The following is a 12,160-nucleotide window of genomic DNA, read 5'->3' as shown; positions in this document are numbered from 1 at the left end:
GTAATATACTCCATAGTGGTGAAAATATATATATCATTGTCCATCAAATTCCTGCATTAGCATCATAAATGTATATATATTACCTAGCCATCTTTAGTCTGTTGGTTTAAGACAGACAGTAAAGTCCGCATCAACTCATGCATAAGAATGGAATTATTCACGATGAAAATAAAGTATTTCAGGAAGAGTGGCAGATTGACATCTCCACTAACTACCTACCACCCAATTATCCAATGTTAAAGCGCAAACGATCAATGATGCATCGCTTCATAGTCACAATTACGAGTAATTTTTTTTATATTAACATCAAGTGCTATTTAATGTTTGAAAAATATTAAGTGAAAAAAGGTTCTAATATTGTTTTTAAACTTTTCTGTAAAACGTGACGTTAGTCTGTATGTGTTATGTACAGGGAGGTATGTAGGAGCCGCTGTATCCTAGCCAGGAGCCATTGTATCCTAGCTAGGAGCCACTGTATCCTAGCCAGGAGCCGCTGTATCCTAGCCAGGAGCCGCTGTATCCTAGCCAGGAGCCGCTGTATCCTAGCCAGGAGCCGCTGTATCCTAGCCAGGAGCCGCTGTATCCTAGCCAGGAGCCATTGTATCCTAGCTAGGAGCCACTGTATCCTAGCCAGGAGCCGCTGTATCCTAGCCAGGAGCCGCTGTATCCTAGCCAGGAGCCGCTGTATTCTAGCTAGGAGCCATTGTATCCTACCTAGGAGCTGTTCTATCCTAGCCGGTCGGACAGCACGCTGGACTTGTGATCCTGTGGTCCTGGGTTCGATCCCAGGCGCCGGCGAGAAACAATGGGCAGAGTTTCTTTCACCCTATGCCCCTGTTACCTAGCAGTAAAATAGGTACCTGGGTGTTAGTCAGCTGTCACGGGCTGCTTCCTGGGGGTGGAGGCCTGGTCGAGGACCGGGCCGCGGGGACACTAAAAAGCCCCGAAATCATCTCAAGATAACCTCAAGATAGCCAGGAGCCGTTGTATCCTAGCTAGAAGCCATTGTATCCTAGCTAGGAGCCATTGTATCCTAGCTAGGAGCCATTGTATCCTAGCTAGGAGCCATTGTATCCTAGCTAGGAGCCACTGTATCCTAGCTAGGAGCCATTGTATCCTAGCTAGGAGCCATTGTATCCTAGCTAGGAGCCACTGTATCCTAGCTAGGAGCCATTGTATCCTAGCTAGGAGCCATTGTATCCTAGCTAGGAGCCATTGTATCCTAGCTAGGAGCCATTGTATCCTAGCTAGGAGCCATTGTATCCTAGCTAGGAGCCATTGTATCCTAGCTAGGAGCCATTGTATCCTAGCTAGGAGCCATTGTATCCTAGCTAGGAGCCATTGTATCCTAGCTAGGAGCCATTGTATCCTAGCTAGGAGCCATTGTATCCTAGCTAGGAGCCATTGTATCCTAGCTAGGAGCCATTGTATCCTAGCTAGGAGCCATTGTATCCTAGCTAGGAGCCATTGTATCCTAGCTAGGAGCCATTGTATCCTAGCTAGGAGCCATTGTATCCTAGCTAGGAGCCATTGTATCCTAGCTAGGAGCCATTGTATCCTAGCTAGAAGCCATTGTATCCTAGCTAGGAGCCATTGTATCCTAGCTAGGAGCCATTGTATCCTAGCTAGGAGCCATTGTATCCTAGCTAGGAATCGCTATATCATATCCATGAGCCGCAATATCCAACCTAGGAACTACGGTATCCTAGCCAAGAACCCTGTATCTAAAAGATACTTTGTATCTACAACTACATACCAGATTAAAAGGGGTTCGTAACAATTTAAATTTACATAAATTTAAACAAATTGTTTCTTGAAACTCCTTCTGATTAAATCTAAAATTCCTTTAACTAATAATTTCCAAGACTGGAAGATTCTCCCCAGCATTTGCTCAGGTCCTCACTAGGACTTACTGGCCAGTTTTGATGGAACTTAAGCTAAGTTTTATGGACTTTGAAATAAGTTTCTTGGTCAAGTTAGAGTCTTAATTAGAGCAGGATTCTTGGATCAGGAGAGGTCACTACCTGGAAGAGGTCACTAACTAGGTGACCTCACTAGGCCGGCCTAACTAGGGGGCCGGTCTGCCGAGCGGACAGCACGCTGGACTTGTGATCCTGTGGTTCTGGGTTCGATCCCAGGCGCCGGCGAGAAACAATGGGCAGAGTTTGTTTCACCCTATACCCCTGTTACCTAGCAGTAAAATAGGTACCTGGGTGTTAGTCAGCTGTCACGGGCTGCTTCCTGGAGGTGAAGGCCTGGTCGAGGACCGGGCCGCGGGGACACTAAAGCCCCGAAATCATCTCAAGATAACCCTACCTGGGTAAGGTCACTAAGTTAATCACTAGGTGGTCGACAGAGAGGCGGGACCCAACCACTGAAGCTCGACCTTTCAAGGACATATATCTGAGCACAAAACACATACACAGCTTTAAGCTGGAAAAAGTCCAAAGGTGTGCCACTAGACTAGTCCCAGAACTAAGAGGCATGAGTTACGAGGAAAGGCTGCGGGAAATGCACCTTACGACACTGGAAGACAGAAGATTAAGGGGAGACATGATCACAACCTACAAAATCCTCAGAGGAATCGACCGGGTAAACAAGGATAAACTATTCAACACTGGTGGGACGCGAACAAGGGGACACAGGTGGAAACTGAGTACCCACATGAGCCACAGAGACGTTAGAAGGAACTTTTTCAGTGTCAGAGTAGTTAACGGATGGAATGCATTAGGCAGTGATGTGGTGGAGGCTGACTCCATACACAGTTTTAAATGTAGATATGATAGAGCCCAATAGGCTCAGGAATCTGTACACCAGTTGATTGACAGTTGAGAGGCGGGACCAAAGAGCCAAAGCTCAACCCCCGCAAGCACAAATAGGTGAGTACAAATAGGTGAGTACACACGGACACTGAGACAATCAACAGCTAACGAGGAGGTAGAGACTGGCACCTTGTCACTAACGACCCCCGTCTACTCTAATCACCAGCCCAGGTCTAATTGGAGGCAGTCGAGTGATTAATACCCCCATTTACGTAACGTCGGCCTGGCTTATTCGCTGTGCTGGGGGCTAAGTCTGTAACGATGCTTCTGATTGGTTTAGGAGAATGCAATAGTGAGCAAGATTGACTTAAGAGTATGTAAGGGTGATCCTCATTGGTTTAGTCGTCTATAAGGGTGATTGTGATTGGCTTAGGCGTCCGTATTCGTAATCCTGATTGGCATGTACACCGTTATTACTGATAATGATTAGCGAATACGACTTGAATGGTAATGGTATTTGGGTTATGTCTCCAATCCCAAAGATGATTGGCAAGAGTTGATGATTGTAACGTGATTATTAACGTATTATTCCTATGATTATTATACCCAATTAGAATAATTATTATACTTATTTACAGAGATAACAAGAAGTATGCTTTTATCATTATACTTATTACTATTGCTTTTCAAATAAAAAAATACTATTGTGTTATCATTAGTTTCGTATAATGAACAGGAGAACTTTTATACAAGTTCTGCTCCTCAAGTACTTTATTGCCCCATCTTTCTAGTTATATACACATACGAGGAGCAGGGTGAGGGGAGACATGATCGAGGTATAAAAAATATAAATTCAGACGAGAACAATGGCTATAAACTGGAGAAGTTCACATTCAGGAAGGATATGAGTAGCTGCTACAGTTTTTATTTTAAATTCAGCTACTCGGAACAAAAAAGTAGCACGGGATATGGTGATCCCGTAGTGTACTTAGCTGGCACAGGAGCGGAGATGTAACCGAGATCAACCCGTTCTCGCACTTTCTTACAGTCAATATTGACTTATTGAATAAGTGCATATGTGACATACTAATTTTTTGTGAATATTTTAGTTTACATTGAAAAGCTTCATAGAAAACACCGACCTTACCTAACCTTCTTAGTATGTTAAGATAAGCATCTTATTGTTTCGTAATTACAATTATTACTTAATCTATATCCATAATAGGTTAAGTAATAATTGTAATTACGAAGCAATAAAATGCTTATCTTAACATACTAAGAAGGTTAGGAAAGGTCGGTGTTTTCTATGAAGCTTTTCAAGGTAAACTAAAATTTTCACAATAAATTAGTATGGCACATATGCACTTATTCAATAAGTCAATATTGACTGTAAGAAAGTGCGAGAACGGGTTGCCGAGGTACAGGTAGCTTTAACAATAGAGTGAATAGACACGTGTGGGCAGGGTCGGGGGTCGATCTAAATGAGCACCGCTGAGAATGGGACCTTACACGCTCCCTGGGGTGATTCCTGCTTCTCATTTCCACATATTCTTATGTAAGTATCGCGGAGTGGTCTTCCCCGCCCGCCCTCTCGTTACGGCTCGGGAATATGCTCCCATCACGCAGTAAATACAAATATTATGCAGATCTTAAATGTTTATAAACAGAGCGAAGAGGCTGAGTTAGAGGAACATTATGGAAAGTATGTGTAGAATATGGCCTGATGAGAGAGAGAGAGAGAGAGAGAGAGAGAGAGAGAGAGAGAGAGAGAGAGAGAGAGAGAGAGAGAGAGAGAGAGAGAGAGAGAGAGAGAGAGAGAGAGAGAAACAGAGCTTGAGAGAGAGAGAGAAAGAGCTAGAGAAACAGAGCTTGAGAGAGAGAAAGAGCTAGAGAAACAGAGCTTGAGAGAGAGAAAGAGCTAGAGAAACAGAGCTTGAGAGAGAGAGAGAGAGCATAAAACCAACTAACTCGTCATGATGGGGCTGCTATAACCAGCAGCCAAGTGCAGGTTGTGGTAGCTGCTATTATTGTGATGGTGGTAGTAGTTGTATTGGTGGTAATTCCAGTGACATGATCACCAAGAACATTATGTAAGTCTGTACTACTTATGAGTATTACAATGTTCTGGAGGAGCGTGGAGGCTACAGTCTTCCTCATAATTTACCTACACTTCTCTTTTTTCCTCCTCTCTCTCTGTTCCCTTATCTACTTCTCCTCTCTCTAAACACAGAAAACATCAAACATTTACAGTCAAACTGCTTTGTGTGTGGCGTCAGGCATCATTTAATAGTCACAATATTCACCAAAGACACACCAGACTCTTATAATAAATTAGTCAAATGCTGACTTCACTTGTCGAGCATAATTCTATGTAAATACTAAAATACAATTAAAATGCTTTTTACAATTAATACGGATTTGGCGTTAAGTATAATTATAAATTAAGACAGTTATAAATCTGAAATCCAAACAGTGAAAGTTTTTCACTTGAAGTATATCGCAAAGTATTTTGCTTTGATCTCGCTTATTACGGGAGCAAAAGAAAACGGAAAATAATGTCTTGCAAATATATTTATATTTAGAAGTGTTCTCAACCCGCCATTATACTCAATGCACCGCATTTTCATCGCTTTCGATCGCAGCGTCAAAATAATGGTGCATTAGTAATGTTCTTACCACTGAAATAGTGACGTTTCTTCAGACTAATGAGGATTGGTTTCACTAGGTTAGGTGGGCGGGTTAGGTTTGAACGCAAAACCACTTGAAATATGACGCTTGTCAAGTCTTGAGAAAGGAGCAGCTTTACTGAACAAATCCACAAGGGCCGTGACGAGGATTCGAACCTGCGTCCGGGAGCATCCTAGACACTGCCTTAATCGATTGAGAATCGATCCTCGTCACGGCCCTTGTGGATTTGTTCATTTGATGCATCACGTTAGTGTGATCTCTGTGTGTGAATTCAGGGGTAACTCAAGGAATTCAAGCAAGTGAAGCGCTTCCACGATAAAGCTGGTTATAAACAAAATGAAGACATGATAAAGGCTACAAGTAGAGGGCTGCACGAGTCTTGAAAACGATTGACATTATGAACGCAAATCCCAATATACCGCTGACTTTGAGATCTTTTGTGCTCAGTTTTATGTAACTTTTGTGTGTGTTCATTTTCATTTATATGTTTTACTCGGCCCGTCTCCATGAAATGATAGCACATATATATGTAAAACTATTTGCTGGAAGTACTAATATATGGTGATCAACTACCAGAAAATACATATTTATATTTTTATTTTTTATATAGACCGAAAACTAGTAAGCTAACAACCATACTTAAATATTTACATAAATATAATGCTATGTATTCTCCGGAGCGGGTCATTTACCTCGGACTGGTGCTCATGCCTTAACCAGTCGGTTAGAGTGTATGATGCATATGTGTATGATATGTATGATGTGAGGAGTTTATCTAGGGTTAAACTGACATGAAGGATGATATCCTTCCAGCCTTTATGGAGGATATCTCGTCGCATACCTAAATCACAGGTTACCTGTCCTATTGGTCCATACGAGGCAGCTCCTGTTTATATCCACACAAACTCATCCATATACCTCACCTACGCTTTAAAAATATCAAGCGATCTCAAGTCTATTATTTTGCCGAGTAATTTGTTCCATAACTCAACAACCCTTTTTCCAAACCAGTATTTACCCAGGTCTTCATAAATCTAAGCGTATTCAATTTATATCCATTGTTCAGTGTTTTATTTGGTGCTGATATATTTAAAATTCCGTATTAAAATAAAATATTCCGTCTCAAACGGAATATTAATATATTAATAATAGGCCTCTTTTTTTTTCCAAAGCAGAGGCATATTAAACTAATCACAAAATGTTTGAATAGCTAAAGTGACTCGCGTTTTGATAGACATCTTGTCTCCAAAAATTTCTTTAACTCCATTTTTGTTTGAATTATTTTCTACCACAGACGTGGCCAGACATTTACAATGCTAACCAGCATATATACATTTTCTTCTGTCCATTATAGACAGGGTTAGAGATCAGTTAAACATATAGTTCATGGATTTATTGAACAATCAACCACAGAAGGTGATTCGGTATTTTTAAAATGCTAAGCTACCTACATACGTAAATACATAGATACACAGATTTACGTATGCCCTACATAAAGTGTTCGAAGTGTCATTAATGTGCATTTACAAAGGTGAAATGCAATTCTGATCAGCTTCCATATGTACTTTATACACATACATATACATACTCACACACTAATTAGGTGCATTAGGTGAGTACACATATATACATACATATACATATATACATGCATATATATACACACACATGTATACACATACGTAAAGCGGAAATGGAAGTTTGAAGACCTGGGAAATCGAGTTACCAATGAGTGCACAAGCTTCATACATGGCACTCTGACAGTAGATGGGAGGAAGATTGTGATCTTGGTAATCTACAATCCCCCACCAAACAGTAGAAGACCCAGGCAGGAGTATGATGACAACAACAAAGCATGTATAGATGAACTGCAGAAGGCAGCAACACTAGCCCACAGAATGAGAGCGAAGCTGCTGATCATGGGGGACCTAAATCATGGAGAGATAAATTGGGAATCAAGGAATCCCCATGGAGGGGACGAAACGTGGGGAGCAAAATTAGTAGATGTTATAGACAGGAATTTCCTGACACAACATGTGAAGGATGACACAAGGGAAAGAGGAGGAGATGCACCGAGCCTATTAGACCTGATTTTCACCCAGAACGTAGAAGATATCGAGAATTTAGAGCATGAAATACCTCTAGGGGCCAGTGACCATTGTGTCCTAGTCTTTGACTACATGATGGAATTCAAACTTATGACCATGGGACAAGAGATCTGCGAAAGGAGAGCTGACTACAGGAAAGGGGACTATATGAGGATAAGGGACTATCTGGATGAAGTGCAGTGGGAGGAAGAAATTAGAGGAAAAACAGTCCAAGATATGATGGACCTAGTCAAACAGAAATGCCAGGAGGCCGAAGAGAGATTTATACCAACGGTAAAGGGAAAAAATAAGAAGGAATATAATAACCCATGGTTTAATAGACAGTGTCAGGAAGCAAAAATGGCCAGCAGACGGGAGTGGAGGAAGTACAGAAGACAAAGAACAGAGGACAACAGAAGCAGATACAACAGAGCTAGGAACGATTACATTAACATAAGACGAACATCGGAAAGGGACTATGAGAACGATATTGCAATCAAAGCGAAAAAACAACCTAAGTTACTACACAGTCATATAAGAAGAAAAATGTCGGTGAACGACCAAGTGACAAGACTAAGGAAGACAGAGGGGGCATATACTGAAAGTGACAAGGAAATCTGCGAGGCACTGAATGCCAGTTTCCATGGAGTGTTCACTACCGAGCCTGAGCAGCTCCCATTGTTGGAAGGGGTTACCCTAGATGAAAGACTATCAGATATAGAGGTGACAGCAGAGGAGGTAATGAAACAGTTGACAACTCTAGATGCAACTAAAGCAGTTGGACCAGACAAAGTATCACCGTGGATACTAAAAGAAGCAGCACAGGCCCTCAGCGTACCTCTGGCAATGATCTTTAATGAGTCACTTATGTCAGGAGAATTGCCCAGTTGCTGGAAGAAGGCAAATGTCGTGCCGATCTTCAAGAAAGGAGATAGGGAGGAGGCACTTAACTACAGACCTGTATCACTGACAAGCATCCCCTGTAAAATACTGGAAAGAATAATTAGGCTGCGACTGGTTGCACACCTGGAGAACATTAGGTTTGTGAACAAACATCAACATGGGTTCTGGACAGGGAAATCGTGCCTAACAAACCTTCTGGAATTCTATGATAAAATAACGAGGATAAGACAGGACAGAGATGGTTGGGCAGACTGCATATTTCTGGACTGCCAAAAAGCCTTTGATACAGTACCGCACATGAGACTGCTGTTCAAGCTCGAGAGGCAGGCGGGGGTGGGGGGAAAGGTCCTAGAATGGATAAGGAACTACCTAACAGGAAGGAGCCAAAGAGTTACGGTAAGGGGCGAGAAGTCGGACTGGCGAACAGTAACAAGTGGAGTACCACAAGGATCGGTGCTGGGACCAATTCTATTTCTTGTATATGTTAACGACATGTTTACAGGCGTAGAGTCCTACATGTCGATGTTTGCGGATGATGCAAAGTTGATGAGAAGAGTTGTGACAGATGAGGATTGCAGGATCCTCCAAGAGGACCTGAATAGATTGCAGAGATGGTCAGAGAAATGGCTACTAGAATTCAACACGAGCAAATGTAAAGTTATGGAAATGGGACTAGGAGATAGGAGACCAAAGGGACAGTACACAATGAAGGGGAACAGCCTACCTGTAACGACGCGTGAAAGAGACCTGGGGGTGGACGTAACACCTAATCTATCTCCTGAGGCACATATTAATAGGATAACGACAGCAGCGTACTCTACACTGGCAAAAGTTAGAACATCATTCAGAAACCTAAGTAAGGCGGCATTTAGGGCGCTTTACACTGCCTACGTAAGGCCAGTCTTAGAGTATGCCGCCTCATCATGGAGTCCCCATCTGAAGAAGCATATAATGAAACTGGAAAAGGTTCAGAGGTTTGCAACGAGACTCGTCCCAGAGCTACGAGGGATGGGGTATGAAGAGCGCCTGAGGGAACTGTGCCTTACGACACTAGAAAGAAGAAGGGAGAGGGGGGACATGATAGGAACGTATAAGATACTCAGAGGAATTGACAGAGTGGACATAGACGAAATGTTCACACGGAATAGTAACAGAACGAGAGGACATGGATGGAAGCTTGAAACTCAGATGAGTCACAGAGATGTTAGGAAGTTTTCTTTTAGCGTGAGAGTAGTGGGGAAATGGAATGCACTTCAGGAACAGGTTGTGGAAGCAAATACTATTCATAATTTTAAAACCAGGTATGATAGGGAAATGGGACAGGAGTCATTGCTGTAAACAACCGATGCTCGAAAGGCGGGATCCAAGAGTCAATGCTCGATCCTGCAGACACAACTAGGTGAGTACATGCATTCACATACATTTGTCTCTTTTACTCTGATGTTAGGCCAGTGTGAGGATCTTACAACGTTACGTTGTGAGTGCTGGGAAGAGCAAGGAGTAAGAGCAGCTCATGGAAGGTGTATTAGGACCTGGGGCCAGATTCACGAAGCAGTTACGCAAGAACTTACGAACCTGTCCATCTTTTCTCAATCTTTGGCGGCTTTGTTTACATTTATTCAACAGTTAATGAGCTCCGAAGCACCAGGAGGCTGTTTATAACAATAACAACAGTTGATTGGCAAGTTTTCATGCTTGTAAACTGTTTAATAAATGTAAACAAAGCCGTCAAAGATTGAGGAAAGATGTACACGTTCGCAAGTACTTGCGTAACTGCTTCGTGAATCTGGCCCCAGGAACTGAGATGTGAGAACTCGTGCTTCAGGAACATGAACCTCACCATCACACGAGGCTACGACAGGTACCGCTGAGCCGCCAAGCCAAATATTATTTAACAATTGTGTATCTGATGATACTAATAATATAGCAAACAGATAATAATTGATAAATCGGTGTTTAAAACAAAATAGAAATTATTATAATAATATACAATTTTAGGGTTACTCAGATTACGAATTCTAGTTCTTGTGATTCATCATCAGCCAGAGAGCCGGTCGGCCGAGCGGACAACACACTGGACTTGTGATCCTGTGGTCCTGGGTTCGATCCCAGGCGCCGGCGAGAAACAATGGGCAGAGTTTCTTTCATCCTATGCCCCTGTTACCTAGCAGTAAAATAGATACCTGGGTGTTAGTCAGCTGTCACGGGCTGCTTCCTGGGGGTGGAGGCCTGGTCGAGGACCGGGCCGCGGAGACACTAAAGCCCCGAAATCATCTCAAGATAACTGAAATATTTTCAAATTACTAATGTAAACTGGATCACTTTAGCGGGCGGAGACGAGACCTACTGTAGGCTGCTGTGCGGTGTAAGATCTGATACATTTCGACACTTCCATGAGCACATTGAAAGACTTTCTCATCTGATAATACATTCTAATTAATTTCAAATGAAGGATATATTTGGAGTATGTCTCTGATAGATGCATCCCCGTGCGAGGTAATGGTGTACTAATAGTGTGGTTCCCCTCCCAGAGGTCGTCATTGTTAAAGGGAGTATGAACAAAGGCGCAGATGTGACGTCACGAGCGGGGTAGCAGATCCTGACTGACACAGTTTGTTATATTTACCCGCGAGATGCCTTGCGTCCCAGACTGTATCGGGCCGTTCACCCTTGTGTTTCTGTTCTCCTAGTCTTGTTCTCTTACTGTGTTCTCTGTCTTTAAGGTTTCTATATTCGGGCGCAACTTCACTTTTATTCAGCTGTTGATTTATTCTGAATAATTTGAATTTATAATAGTTCGTAGGCCTACGTTAGATTAATATCTTTTGTAAATATTTACTCGAGTTCAAGGCCTACTCAGCACTACTTCCCTACTACTACTACTATTCCCTACTCATCCTACTATTAGCACTACTCATTATCCAGCAACTATGCATATCATGCAACCTTTTCTCTAAAAGTAAAATGTATAAAAATTCCAAACTTTCTTCCAAATTATTCATTAGCAAAGTTTCCGAGGTCACAAGTACCCAACCTTGTCTAGATGGAACTAGTACCCAACCTTGTCTAGATGGAACTAGTACCCAACCTTGTCTAGATGGAACTAGTACCCAACCTTGTCTAGATGGAACAAATAAGGCGGAGGTGGGCAGGAGAAACAGTACCAAGATAAGGATTGAGAGTTGAGGCAAAACAGAAGCCAAGTGGACAGCTGTTAGCGCCTCTTGAAGGAATGATAGCTCGAAGACGACAGAGTTCCAGTTTGTGCCCAAAAATATTCAGAGCCCAGTTTGTGCCCAAAAATATTCAGAGTTCCAGTTTGTGCCCAAAAATATTCAGAGTCCAGTTTGTGCCCAAAAATATTCAGAGTCCAGTTTGTGCCCAAAAAATATTCAGAGCACCAGGATTGCAAGTCTTAGGCAGACCGCAGAAAGGGATAGAAATGATATCATCTTACCCTTACCTTTCATCTCGTTCTAAACCTTACTCTTACAAGCTCCTCCCCTCGCATTTCACTTTCTTGCCTTATATGTCTGTCTCCTCCACTCTCTTCCAGTCACACGACTTGCTAATGGTCCAGGACGGATCGAAACATCGTTTCTTCAAATTCTGACGTATGTTTCGGTCATCACTGAATAAAACACACATGTATGAGCAATAGCAAGAGGGAATTATTCATACGAATTTGGTGCATCATCCTGGAAGACTGTGATCCAGTAA

At 42.3% G+C, this 12,160-nt stretch overlaps 1 protein-coding gene across 1 annotated transcript in view; it reads right to left on the bottom strand.

Annotated features, from left to right (window-relative positions):
- Positions 1-10,871, bottom strand: part of LOC138354157 (octapeptide-repeat protein T2-like) — a 46,301-nt gene extending 35,430 nt beyond the window's left edge. Inside the window, exon 1 of the mRNA XM_069308045.1 lies at positions 10,788-10,871. Coding sequence (XP_069164146.1) covers positions 10,788-10,871 — 84 coding nt within the window. The remainder of the gene's footprint in view (positions 1-10,787) is intronic.
- Positions 10,872-12,160: the final 1,289 nt, after the last annotated feature.

This window comes from Procambarus clarkii, chromosome 61 (genome assembly GCF_040958095.1).
Source record: "Procambarus clarkii isolate CNS0578487 chromosome 61, FALCON_Pclarkii_2.0, whole genome shotgun sequence".
NCBI classification, from domain to species: domain Eukaryota; kingdom Metazoa; phylum Arthropoda; class Malacostraca; order Decapoda; family Cambaridae; genus Procambarus; species Procambarus clarkii.
Note: the sequence above shows the minus strand (reverse complement) of the source record. Positions and strands in the feature narration are given on the sequence as shown.